General features: G+C 36.8%; 1 protein-coding gene across 3 annotated transcripts in view; it reads left to right on the forward strand.

Moving 5' to 3' along the window:
- PPP2R5C (protein phosphatase 2 regulatory subunit B'gamma) overlaps positions 1-14,328 on the forward strand; it is an 85,349-nt gene that overhangs the window by 11,744 nt on the left and 59,277 nt on the right. For 2 of the 3 annotated variants that reach the window (XM_074825120.1, XM_074825121.1), the window contains exon 3: positions 5,015-5,174. In XM_074825120.1, coding sequence (XP_074681221.1) covers positions 5,015-5,174 — 160 coding nt within the window. Of the gene's footprint in view, positions 1-5,014; positions 5,175-14,328 lie in introns of those variants that run through there. The other variant, XM_074825122.1, reaches the window with a different exon arrangement.

Consider the following 14,328-nt stretch of genomic DNA (forward strand, 5'->3'; position numbering starts at 1 on the left):
AGATATGATCTGTCCCTGTTCCCACCCCCAAAACAGTAAATGAACATCTGTAAAGGAGAGAGCTCAGTGGCAGAGCTCAAGATTCCTGGAGCATTCAGAGATTTTCACACTACTTTGAAGTTACTGCAGAGGGGAAGAAACTGCATGGAAGGCTCTTAACTACTCTCCACCCATTTTGACTCCTTGATCTTTGATTTCAGTTCTCATCTCAGGAGATCAAATTAAGTTCAATTTCTCAGCCTAATTACATTGATTATGTATTAGGCTTCAACCTCTTAGCCAAATTATTTTGATTACATACTGGGCCCTTGTACAGTTTTGAAAAGGAAATTGTAAATGTCCCTTTCATGTTTTTCCATGTTCCTTGTTTAGTTTCAGTAAATTGTATTTCAGTTTCATTGTAAGTATATTTTTAGATATAATCCAGAATGCTTTCACAGCCCATTCCGAGGCTGCCTTGGCAAGAAATGAGCTCTTCTGGGTGCTGTAGATCAGACCTCTATTTATCTTAATGAAAAAGAAGTCCATGGAGGCTACTTACTATACCAAAAGGAAAAGAAGGATGGGATTAATTCTGCATTAATAGAAGCATTCTCCCTCTGTTCTCAGGTTCGGACTAATGATTCTCATTAAAGGTGTTGTGTACTTTTTGCTCTGTGTACCTGTGTTTCACAGGGAGTCTTAATCGTGTTAATTGGTACAAGGTTCACCTACCCTGATTTTGTAGTCTGGACTTCTTATCAAGGTTCTTGCTCGTATGTGGCTTGCTGCTGCCATCCTGGGATGGTGTACACACTGATACAAACTTGAATTCAGAGCTATACTCATTAGAGGGAAGAAATTTGCAGATTGGTGTTAGACTGATATGTGTCAAGACACAGCATATAGGGTGCTGCCTAGCGCTGTGTTTTCTTCAGGAAGAGAGAGGGAATCTCTCTTGCCTTGTGCATAAGAGGTGATCTGATTTTTGTCACTAGTAATCCATCCAGATTTTTTAATCTTGAATGACAGATGTATCCAGGTGATTTTATTGTCATCTTCAAATCCTCACCCTGCTCTGACCGGTTTATTTGAGAAAGCAGTATGAAAGCTCGCTACATCGTTACAGAGTCGACTCCACTCTAGGCTTGGCTTGGCTAGACTCTTGATTTTGTAGAGCAGGAGGCTTTGTGTGCTTTGTTCTAATTCAGTTATTAGTGAGTGTGCTTTGAAAGGTAAGGTCAGACAGAGTTCTTCTGATTGCCCATGTTTGAGCAAGGTAGCTTGAATACCGTTTTTTGGGGGGACTGTGAGAAAGGGTCTTCTGAAAGACTTGTAGACATAAGTGGGATGCAGGGTGGACCCTTCTTCCAGATCCCAGTATTCTCTCTTATGTCTTAGATGGCTGGCCAAAAGTAAAAGTTGCCATGTGGGCTGTTTGACCGTTAGTTTAATTTAAAAAGAAAAATTGGCTGTAACTGTAGATGTGCTTGGCCTACTCGTATCTTTCTTTCCTTTGTCAAGAACTTAGTGTTGTGCTCTGATCTATCTGTACTTGCCTGTGTATGAATCGGGGGGGATGAAGGATCCAACTTTGCTCAAAACAGTGATGTTAAGGAATGTACTACATCCTTCTTTGATGCAGGAGGACTCAAGGGAAGAAGAGGTACAAGGACTATCTATCTTAAACTGTCGTGACTGGCAAGAAGCCTCCTCTCCTCCTTGCCTTTCACTCTCTTGAATTCATTTTAAGCTTATTCAAGGGTACTGAGAACATAAACTCTATTTTTTTAATTGTTAAAAGCAGAAGTTAAAAGTCAGAATCACACTGTTCCTGGTTGTCTTAATGTTCATAAAAGTATGTAAAGCTCTAGCTTTTAAAAACTAAATTCATCAGAAAACCTGAGGGCTGTGTTTTAATTATGATCTGAAAAAAACACATTCTCAATCTGACATTTTTTCAGAGGAATTTGTACACATTTTTAGGAGGTTATCAGCACTTTTGGAATTGAACATGTCTGAGTATGTAAACATTTCAGTAGGAGGAAGCTGTTCACCAGAACAAGGGTAAGAATAGGTATTTCCCATTCTAGTCACAGGAAGAGAATTGTTTAAAATATATCTGTATTTTGACAGTTACAGTGTTGGATAAGGTGAATTGTTCACTGATGTAGCAGAATGTCCATCAGTCATTCTCAGGAATTGCAGTTTCTGAAGTAGTTTGGTTTGTTACTGGGAGGAGGAAGCTGAGCTTGGCTCTTTTATCTGAACTGATGAGCACTGTACCTTCGTAAAAAGTTAAGTATGTTACCTTGAAATCTTTCGCAAATGAAGGCATAGAATTAATAGTCTGAATTTCTTTTAGTTTTAGAGGAGTGGTTAAAATCTATGAGCTGTGTGGCTTAAGTTGACTTAACTCACTTTCTCCAGGTACCTTTCCATCCAAGGGCTGGTTGTCTGCCAGCTCTGGAGGCTGGTTCTCTTGTGGTAGCACCATAGTGCCACTTGCAGAGGTCACTGGGTAAAGCTGTGTAGTGCAGTATTCAAATAATAATGAACTGGAAACTGTTTTGGCAGCTTTCTGGTAAGTGCTGCCTGAATGACTGGAGCATGGCTGGAAGGCAGGAATGATCATGGTTGATAGTAGAAAGGAGGAGGAAATCCATTGGATAAATTGGCCAGCAATTCAGGGCTAGAAGTACACTGGAGTCATCACTGCTAGATAGGAAGTTGCCCTAGCAACAAAAAAAGCTTTCTTTCAACATTTCTAATTAGAAATGTTGCCCATCGTCTTAAATAACCACTTTTGGCTAATTTTAGAATTTATCTGCAATTTAGAATACTTGGTTCCCTGAGGTGTGTGTTACCTTAGGATACCATAGTGTGTGCATGTGTGCAGGCGCATGCGAGCACTTGTTAATTTGAACTTGAGAATTTGTTTGGGAATAGAGGAAACAGGAAAGTGGCTTTCCCTGTTCCAAGTAATGAACAAAAAACAGGTGGCAGTGGAAGATAGCCAGTTCAGAAAAACACCATTAGGCTCAAGCACAATATTGAAAGTACGGAATCCTGTTCAGTAATAGTGTTTATAATGCATCTTAATTATTTTTTATTGTTTAATACATGGTAAGTCATTGCTTCCTAATTTTTAGTGCTGCTTTTCTTTCTGCTTAGTCTATTCATATTTCTATTTGGAATATTTTGGGGGTTTTTTTAACTTAATGGATAGAATTTACCTTGCTGATGCCTTGTATTTCAGCAAAAAGATTTTTAAGCGTTTAGTGTTTGGGATTAAAAAGTGAAATAATCTGGAAAAAATGCAATGTAACAGGTATTACTTGTACATAAATGCTTTTAACTTGCCAGCGTATGCCATTTTTACTGAAACAAGTTCAAGAGTATTTTTGGTAACTTAAGACTTCCAATGTTCAGTAGATTGTCTCCCCTTATTTGTGCTATAAGGGTTTTGCTATTATAATACTAAATTCGCAAAATGATTATCTTGTGTGTTTAATGCAAACTAAATGTTGTTTTCAGTCATATCTTTGATACATTAAGTATTGTGTGTATAATATAACACAATTGTTAATATATTCTTGAAGCATGTACATTTCTACCCCAGTTAATTTGAATAAAATTACTGTCTTAGAGACTAAAGGTAGATAAATTTATGTATGGTAACATTTCTATGTGTGCTGAATGTGTACACTCCCAGACCATGTGGAAATTGTTGATGAATAAGCTATTCTGGAAATCCTTTTTAGAACATGAAGAAAAGTGGTTTCTGTTGTTCTAGCCATATCCGTGTGAAAATGCCATTGATGTTATTTCATGCAGGAATCAAAACACTGCTTTCATATCTACTATACTTAAAGCTCTAATTAAATCCATTCAGACTGCCAAAGTAGCAGCATTACAACTTGATTTCCATCCTGAATCCCATTCCGTTCTGATTTTTTTTGCCTATTTCTTATCATGTGGGCACTTGCTGGAAAGGATAATATGGTCTTTTCAGTAAGAGAAAAGTGCCAAGGTATATTTTCAGATGTGTGTGCTTCAGTGTAAAATAGTTTGCAAATTTGAAAGGCTTCTACAGCAAATTAAGGTCCTGTAAAATGAATTACAGTACTTGCTGTAAGATTTCCTGCTCAGCTGTTTTTATATTTTTAGTGTAGGTCACTCCTAGATGTTTTATCATTCTTGTAAAGAACATCATGAAATTATTCATATTTTAAAAGTTAACTATTGCCTACTTTAAACTTGCTTTTCCTACTTCAAAAAAGGAATGAGAAAGGCAGCATCGCAAGTTCTGACAGGCTTTTGTTAATGATGCATTTTATTCAGCTTGAGAGAGCAATGTCAAGTATAGTCTGGGAAATAACAGCAAACTAGAAACCTATAGGTGGGAACTATTTTTCTGGTTTTATGTTACAAACTTCATACAGAGATATAGTGATAATCTGATAAGTATTATTAACAGTAAAAGCAACTTGCCCAGAGTAGGCAGTAAACTGCTACAAATCTTCATGTAAGTTTTAGAAGCTGCTGGAGCTACTACAATAAGACTCCTTATATCAGAGCCTGAATGCCCTAGCCAAGCTTAGGACTCTACCAGCGAGGCAAGGTACAAATGGGCAGTGAGAGGTCCACCTGCTGTAAATAGGCAATGTCTTGTGATCCCTTTGAAGTTGGACAGCCAAATACCTTGGAGACCTGAACTTCTCAGGGAAGAGGTGAGAGTAGCTGAGGAACTACACTATTTGAAAATGTCTTTTCAGCTGGCTGGTAACTTCAAGTAAATGGGCTAGTGCATGTAACAAGATGATCCATTCCCATCTGTATGAGGGCTCTGGTACAGAAATGAACACTGAAAAGATGGAACAGAAGAATGGATAGCTATACATTCAGAGGATGATGAATAGAGCAATTTGATTAAAAGCTTATTTTGCTTCATTTATTTCTGAAGCAGAAATAGTTTTGTAGAAGATTTTCTAAGTTCAACTGCAGTTAACTGTTTTCATTTCTCTTTAAACAGGTGTCAAACAAAAAATCAAACAGCACTCCTCCCCCAGCACAACTATCTAAAATCAAAGTACCAGCACCCCAGACAGTACTGAAGAAGGAAAAGCGGCAGAGTTCTTCAAGGTTTAATGTTAGCAATAACAGGGAGCTTCAAAAACTGCCAGCTTTAAAAGGTATGTCTTTCTAAATTAGAATGACTTGTGGGGGATCTTGGGCATGAGACAGAGAAGCATCTCAACTATCATACTTCATATATCTGGACAGCTTATATATCAAGTATACACACGTGCAAACTTGCACATACTTAGATGCTCAAACACACTGGGGTTGTTGGGTTTTTTTCAGTCCTTATGTGAGGACTTCCAGTGTGGTGCCTTCTTGGCAATCAGTATAGGAAATATCAAAGTTTCTTCGAGCCAGAAATGTCTATGTGAAAGTACATTCACTCATCTCATATAGAAGCAGAATATTTGGGTGCTCTATGCAAAATATTAGTCATCTGTCCTCAGTGCATCATGCTCAAACCCTACTTTGTACTAAAATATCTCTTGGCATTGTGAGAAGACCTGGTCTATTGCTACTTACTGGTCTGGTTTTCCTGAGCATGGGTCAAGTGGAGTTGTCCTTTTTAGTGAAGATGAATTTTTCCTTTGTCAATTTTAAGGCTTTGTGATCTTTTAGAATTATATTTACTGTCATCTGTGATGAAAAGAAGATGATGATTGATGTGTGTTCTCTTACTAACACAGCTTTTATCATCTTGATTTTAGCTACTGTCTGTTGTGTAGATACATGTTTGCATAGTGTGCTTATGGTAGATTGTAGTAGTGTTAGGTTGTAATTTTCCAGGTGTGGTCAGATGTACTGATCTATTGCTTTTGAGCAACTGATTTGAGCTGAAGGTTTATTTCTTTTAAAAAAAGGCAAGCTGTTTTGAAGTGTGACACATACTGCTTTCTAGTGTTCAGAATTGGCAGTGAAACCGTAATAGGTTGCTGAAATGTTTAGTACTGTTGTAGGCAATGTGAAAATGTTGAGGAATAAAACTTTTTTCCTCCAGTCATTGTTTTCTTGATATAATGCGTTAGTGTTTCTTGAAAATAAGAAACTCAGCTTCTCAGCCCCTCTGAATGATAGTGCTTTTCATACAGATCAAATTAGACTGCAACATTCTTCCCTTCACACAGATACTGTTTTTACAAAAAGAATTGTGTTGTCCATCGTGTTAGTATAGCAGTCTATGTACAACTTGCAGTTCAAGATTTTTCAAGACTTGACTTCTGTTTAATTAGTGAATTTCAACCTATTTTATTAAATTTATAAATAAGACTATTTAGCATCACTGATTATGAATAATATGTCCTATCTTTTAAACTGACATAGTAGGTTCATAGTAGGGGGAAGTTTTTTAAAAAAAAAAAAAGTAAGTCTTAAAAACGGTGTAAGGTATGTTCTGTGAGTGTTCTAGCATTTTTGCCACAGCATACTTAGATGTGAAGAAATAGTAGAAGTATTGTTGTGCATATGCATTATATTTGCATTTAAGTCTGCAATCACTCCCCCCACTCTCAAGTGAAACAAAAGAAAAGATTTTGAGCTTATCTCTGGTGGATGTGTGATGCTGTTAGTGTGTCCCCAGGCTGTCGAGGGACAAACTTTGTTACGAAACATTGGTGAATTGCTGATCTAGTGGTGGGTACTAATTACTACCTTTACTAATAAAGCCATGTCCAGTCTCATGGATCATAGCAGGTGTCTGTATAGTTGCTGTGCTCACTGCATGTGCTCACTCAGACTTAATTCCCACCTGTTAGGGTTGCTGAGAACGCTGTTGGGCAGTTACCCCGTTCTCCTAATGTGTGACTTGATGTGCGTTCAGTGGGTCAAGTGAAGCTGGAAAACTTTTCTGGACAGCTTTAGGTGTGGTGTTTAATGTCTGTGTCTGGGCAGGAGTTAAGGTGGACTGACAGGCTGTAATTTAAAGGACTGAGATGATTAAGGCGGGTTTGACTTCTATGAAGCGCTGCGGAGAACCTAGTGTTCCTTCAGGTTAGGTGTGCTTAACCAGCTTTCAGACCGCAGTTACTCGTAACGGGTAGCTGTATTTCTGTGGTTGTAGTACCTAGGAAACCTTTCTTCTATCTGCAGTAGACCAAGAGATGTGTATTCTCTTCACGAATGTTGGATTGACTACTGGGTCATGTACTTTACATGACATTATATTTTAAGCACAACATACAGAATGGAGTTGTCTTTGCATACTTCAAGGTCTGTATTAGATCTGTGGAGCTTGTAAGCTCTAAATGGGCTGCAGTATTGCTGAGGTAACCACCTTTCTTCTGTGCCATACAGCTGGAGTTGAGGTCAGCGGATTGCTTGAAACAGTGGGAAGGTAAAGGAGGAGCTGCCAGAGCGCGTTTTCATTAAGTTTTCTTATTTAGGAAATACTTTCTGGTCTTCAGGTATTCTCTGAACTTTCTCTTGGGCGTTGCACGAAAGTGCTGATGATAGGCTTCCGGAAATACCAGCCTATTTGCCCTGGCAACTGTTATTAGTGTGGTATGATTTATATTCATTGGAGCAGCATACTATTAACATTGTACATCCTCAGTTTATTCAGGAAATGGAGAAGCAGGATAGCTCAGATAATGCAAAAAGAAAAGCAAATAAATTATGAGTTAAGAGGCTCTAAGAATAGAGATGAACATAGAAAAGTGTCTGATGCAATTGGTTTGTGGAGCATCAAGATTTATATATTAGCAAGGCTGCAAGCCAGTGAAGCTCCCTGCAGCGCAGTGCAATGCAACCTGATTTAGTAGGGGTAGAATAGGTAGCTTGCCTGTTTACAGATAGCCCAGAAGTATCTCTGGAGAAGTGTCTTCAGAACTGTGTCAAACATCTTGAAAAGATCTTACCTATTTTCACCAAAAAAAGAAAAATTCTGTACCAGCAAACTTGTGTTAATTTCTGCTTATCTGGTTCTCTTCATTAGCTAGCATTTGTAGTACAGGTACTTTAGTTACAGAAAATTGATTTTTGTTTTTAGTTGTTTATTGGGAGAAAATTACTTATTCACCTTAAAGGTGTTTTGGTTTATTCCCATTTGAAAACTTCCAGATTAATGCTTTGGTTATATCAAATACAAATGGCGAAGGGTATTTCAGCCTTCAGAAACTTGCCAGTTTCTTCATTTTTGCTTTCTTAGGAACACAGTTTGTAACTGAAGAAAAATTGCAGTTGTTTACAAATTTAAGAACTGTTCTGTTTGAGATAAACAGCATAAGGGTTTGATACAAATATTTAATAAATACATTAAAGTACCATATCCGAGTTCGTGTGGACCTGACCACTGATACACTGAAGTAGTTTGTGTTCTTTGCAACTGCCCACTTCAGCTTTATGCAAGAAACTTGCATTTGTTGTTACCTTGTGGATATGTTTTTCATGGTTAATTAGCAAATAATTTCCATGTCTGTGATTTAGTTTTTTGTGTGCTGGCATTTATTTCTGGTGGTGTTGATGGGTTGTCTTCACTTTAGTTCTTGATTGTAGGTTACCTCTGAACTACTAGCACCCAAATACATTATATACTGGAAAAAGCTCTAGAGCTCGAATATGTGCTGTGTATGTGCTACTCATCTAGCTGTGTTCGTTCAGTTCTGAGAGGAAACTTTTGAGAGTGTCACAGTATGTTATGAATTGCATGCTAGTTGCTTGTGAGGTTGACAGCTGCATTTTCACTTCAACTCTCGTGGAGTTAATATCCAAAGACCACAGATCAAGTATCTAAAATTAAAAAAAAAAAAAAAAAACAAGGCCTGGGTTTAATGCTGAGGGAAAGGAAAGATTTTTTTTTTCTTATTTTTTATGAGGTAATTGTATTTACTTCCAGATCTACCTGCTTTTTTTCTTCTTCTCTTACATGCCTATTAAGAAAACCACATAAAAACTGGTAAATTCTGTAAGCTTAGTTTCCTATCTAAACCATTAGGAGACCGCACTTAACGTTTTCTGAATTTTCCCTGGAATGTTTTTTTGTAATTTTTTTAATTAAAAAATAAAATTCTATTTTTTCCTCTCTGATTTTACTGAGAATATTGTTGCCCCTTACACATGAAAGTAGTGGGTGAGAGTGTTGGCATCTGCAGGACTGAGGTTGCTGCTGTGATGGACTCACTGAGTAATTGACCAAGATGAAAAAGGAACAAAAATATAGAACATCCAGCAGTGTGACATTTCATAACTGGTTAACTGGCAACCTAAATGTTACTGTGTTTCACTTTTATTCAAGACTGTTAGTACAGAAAAGTAAAATTAATGATTAAAAAATGTGCATGTTATTAAAAATGAGAATTTATATCCATAAGAATTTATCATTTTAGTAATACTTTCATTACAGGTTGACAGTCTTTTTCCCATAGTACAGTCTTGCTAATTATGTTTTCTGAGATGCTCCCTTGCCCACTATGTATGTTTAGTTTATATGCTACAAAGAATTTTTAACAGCACAAACAGGCAAGTGTACTTGTATTTGTGCATGTTATTTTGCAAGGATGTGCTGATTTTACTAAAAACTGTACATGTGCAGCATTTAGAGATAACTGTTGTACAAAGTGGTGGGATTTTTTTTTTTAAGGATGTGGTCTAAAATCCCTACGATACATAAGAGAATGTTGCAGTGAGAATTCTTAAATACACTGTTAAGATGCCCTGACTGGAATAAAAGGCTTTATACAGTGTCAAATACAATTGTGTCACAAATCTAACTTTAACCTGCAAGTAATACTCATTAAAAGATAATGTTCTCTGTCAGTCCTAGAATAACAAACTTGAAAAAATTAAGTCAGTGCTCCTTAATATTCTGAAGTGTTGCAAAATTTTCCAATGAACATGTGTTAGTCATGCATATGTAAATTTGGGCATGATTCAAAAATATGCTTTTTTTGTAGCATTTCTGTGTGCTGGTTTTGGCTGGGATAGAGTTAAACCCAGCTGGGGTTAAACCACGACATTCTCTGTACGTTTTTTAAAGCTGGATGGAATTCTTTTATAGCCTTACAGAGGACTTCTGTGATGCCAGTATCATGGTTTTATTCGTGGGTTTGGGCTTGGGATTTTTGGGTTTTTTAGATAAAAGTGAGCATTGGTTTATGTAATCTTAAAGATGATTGCAATTTTTTTATTTTCAAATACAGTTCCTAATTTATTTACAAAATTACTGTTTACCTGTTGAGTTGGATTTTTTGATCTCAAAATTGTGGCTACAATATTCTTATAAAGGTATATATTGAAATTGACAGATGTGGACATACATACTAATTTTGAGTGCTAAGAAGGATAGAATATGGAGTACTGTGCTGTTTTAATGTAGAATAACTGCATGTGATATGACTAAACAGATTCTGATATTTTGTTGTTGAAGGTCTTGCCGTGCATGTTGTTCAGCCCTGGTTTTGAGCTTCTGGTGGAGATGTATGTTTCTGACTTAGCATGATTTCAACATTAAAAGTACTAGCAGTCATATCTATTTAAATTAAAAAAAATTAAAAAGTGAACATAGGTCATAAGGGTGCTGCTTTTCTGAGCACATTTCATGCAGACTGCATGGTTTCTTTTTTCTTTTTTTTTTTTTCCCCAAGCTGAGACTTCAGAGCTATGCCAAATTCTGAGTCTGTTCTGTGCAAGAGGAGCATGTCAGGGTGGTGTCTCAACTTGTCTGCCTGTGATACAGGACTCTGATAGAGAAGCAAGCGTTATTAAAGCTTTCCTAATGTTTTTAAGTCATAAATGGCTGTCTAGGAGATAGCTCTTGTTTTCATCGTCTGTACAATATTAAAGTCTGATGAATCAAGATTGCGAAGAGGTGATTCCAGTTTAAGATTCTGATACTTAAAAAAACAATTGGACCAAATTTTCATTGCTAAAACTGTTGTAACCATGAGGAGGAAGGAAAAAGTGAGAATTTCTTAAGAGGACAGAAATGTAAGGTTGTTGTGTTTCTCTCAACTGTAGAGTACAGATAAATAAGCAAAACTGGTATAAAGGTAAATTAAAAAGCAAGTCAAGTATTGTCCTCTGTGATGTAGAGAAATTCAACCATATATGTTGGTATTTCCACAAACTCATATCAGGGTAAGTTCAAACTCAAGAGTGTGTTACCTGTTTATTTAAAACTAGTGTCTGTTTTTGTGATACAAAACAGACTGACTGGATATATGCAATCTAATGAATTTATGGGAATCATAGCAATAATGGACTACTTTGGGGTTTTGAGGAGCACTTTTTCTCATAAGCTCTTGAGACTGGAGATCTCAATGTTTAATGTCACTTTCATCACAGAAACCTACTCCTGTCAGTTGTAAATTAGGTAGAGAACAAAGGTGCAGTACTTCAGCCTTTCCAGTTTAATCATGTTTCTTGTGTGCATGCATGGCAATTAAGGAATTTTGTCCAGCTGCAAGGTGGTAGCATCACTGTTCAGCTAAAAGTGTTTTATACAAAGTAAGATGATAGATTAAACAAGATAATGCTACTATAAGAGATCATTTGCCCTAATACATAATGCACTTAAAAGGCAAAAAACTGAGGCAAAACAAATCAATTCTCATGTGAAACATCGATGAATAGAGTTTTGTGAAACAAATGATGCTCTTTTCCCTTGTACATGAACTACATTGGACTGAGTATGCTAAGTACTATCCTTCTGGTCCTGGCTGCATTTGTACTTCTATAGTATTTCTGGCAGCCCAATGCTGTATTGAATTTATTGAAACAAGAAGTCTGCAGAAGCTCATTCTTTCCTACATCAGTGTGATTAGGTGTCAGTGAGCGTGTGCACTGTATCGTGTGTAAGAACTGTGGAGACTCTTTGCCGTGTTAATTTAGTAACTTTGTCTTTGAACTTTGATCTTAAAAACATTATCATAGTGTTGCATAAACAGACTTTCCTGTATTTATTTTTCTTTTCAATGTTTAGAAGAAATATTAAAATACGTGTGTGGTAACCATATACATTTCTTAAAGCAAAAACTGGCAATTGTTTGGTGTTCCTACAGGAAAGTATGATCTATCAAATTAGTTAATATTTTAATATTTAATAATTATTAATAATTAAGTCATTGATGTTAAAATATTTATCAATTATCCAGTCTTAATTACTATGTAACATTTTAAAGATTAAGAAACATGATAGTGAGTGAATAACTACCAGAAAAAGGTTATAGAGAAAAATACTTCACTTGAGTGTGTGAAATTTTTTTTCTTTAGCTAGCTTTACATGAAATCATAGGCTTGGATTAATGAGCCATTTTTCATTTCAACTGCCCTATCAAACACCTACTCATTAGTCAGCAGCTGAAAGTGTTAGAAGAATGCTCTACATCTGTCACTGGCAGCATTTCCTACCAAACTTGTTTCTACTGAAGCTTGGATAGAATCCATAAAAATAGGATTTAAAATGTGGTATTGTCTTATTTTCTAGACTAGCCTGTCTCTGAATTCAGAGTTTAGATCTCTCTTGAAATGTCTTTTATTATGCCCTTGTTTACAAAAAGAACATTTTGTTCCATTGCACAGGTCTTCATTATAATCAGACCTAAACAGTTTTGCTGCTGCACTGAACTTTTCCCTTCATAAGACCTCTACTGATCAAACATTGAATGCAATATTTATACATGTAAATATGTCAGTGTTTGCTGGATAACTCAAGTTTTAACTCTTAAATGTAATTTTTTATGCTTCATTTCCTGAAAATGACATGTGTGACCTATATAATAAGGCCCCAGACAGGAGTGAGTTTGGTGGTACATGTTAGCTTTTATACAGGGCTTGGTTAAAATAGTGTGCCAATACTTGAAACGAGCTTCTGCAATCTGCACTGAGAAATATGTTTTTGTACCAGATGCTACTCATAAAATACATTTCTTTTAAGGTCACTAATACATTTTTTGTGTTGTCCAAGTTTCTGAACTCAACATATACCTACTGATTTCCTCACCACCATCCCCCACTTAGAAAACCGTTTGAGTATACAATATTGGCTGAAGGAAAACTTGGCACTGTTGAGTCTGTGCACTACAGTGACCATGCAAATATTAGGAAACCCAGATAGAGACAAATCCAATCACGGGCAGATGTTTGCCAATTCCAATTTTAATCAGTTTTTCCTGTACTAGAAGGAGTAAATATTATCAATTTCTCAATGTGGAAGGTAGAATACGATCTTTTGCCATGTTTCAGTCTTGAATTGACTGGAAGTCAAATTATAGTCCATACCTGTTTCATTTATCCAGGTAAGGATTTTTTTCTTATCTGTGTATTTCTTTTGATAGCTAGGCGTTAACATGGTGTTTACTGCGTCCGATTCCTTGAAGAATTTCTTCTTGGCTGTCCTTTGCAATTGAGTCAGAATGTTGTAGAAGCCCAGTATCCTTCCTATTGCTGTGGTTTCTCATCCAGAATGTGTAGTATCCAGTGCCTTTTCTCCCCTAAAACAAAGTGTTCAAGCAACTCATTGTTCAGGGTTGTGAAGAGACCCTTACTTTCTATAGCCTGACGTCATTTGTGAGAATGGTAAGTTTTGCTTAGGCTAGAATCAGAGGGGGAAAAAAGTAAATTACTTTGGTCCTACCAGTAAAAAAGCAAGTCATATTTATTTTTGTCCCTCTTCTGGATGGTTGTCTGGTGAACCAGATAATGAAATCAACATGGCTCAAAGTCGCCCTTTTCCTTCTCCTTTTTAACTCTGTTCAGTTTCCTAATCTGGTTCAACCATGCAGCTGCACAAGCCCTTGTACATCTATTTCAGATGGTTGCACACGTGTGCCTCAAAAAGAGGTGGGATTGCAGCAGTAGCCCATACAGACTTAGCTCGGTTTAGGCTGCTATGGAACACAGTCTAAGTTAACAGAAAACCAGCCTGACAATAAAGTGGCTTTCTGTTGGATTAGTGGACTAAACCAACTCAGCTGTGGGTCTCATGACCACTGAAGCAGATGAGAGCAAAATAAAGCAGAGGGAAATGCAGGAAGGGGACCGGAGCAATCTGCAACTAGGATGGCTTAAGTTGCTGAGGAGTAGCAACTTTCAGCAGTTGTGGAATTATGCCTTTAGTTCCCTTAGAGTTTAGTCTAACTAACCCCCTCCTCCCCCACTCCAAAAATGAAAAATCCTCTTATAGTTTGAGAGGTAGCCAACTTTGTCCAAGGTGTCTTCATGTAAATAGAAGTTCATCCAGTTTTAATTATACGTTGTTGATTCTGTCACTATCAGTTAGAATAGTAGCTAGTTCAGAATGGAAATAAAGGCAACCTTTGGGCAGGTGAGTGG

The sequence above is a fragment of the Strix aluco genome, chromosome 4 (assembly GCF_031877795.1).
Source record: "Strix aluco isolate bStrAlu1 chromosome 4, bStrAlu1.hap1, whole genome shotgun sequence".
Lineage (NCBI taxonomy): Eukaryota > Metazoa > Chordata > Aves > Strigiformes > Strigidae > Strix > Strix aluco.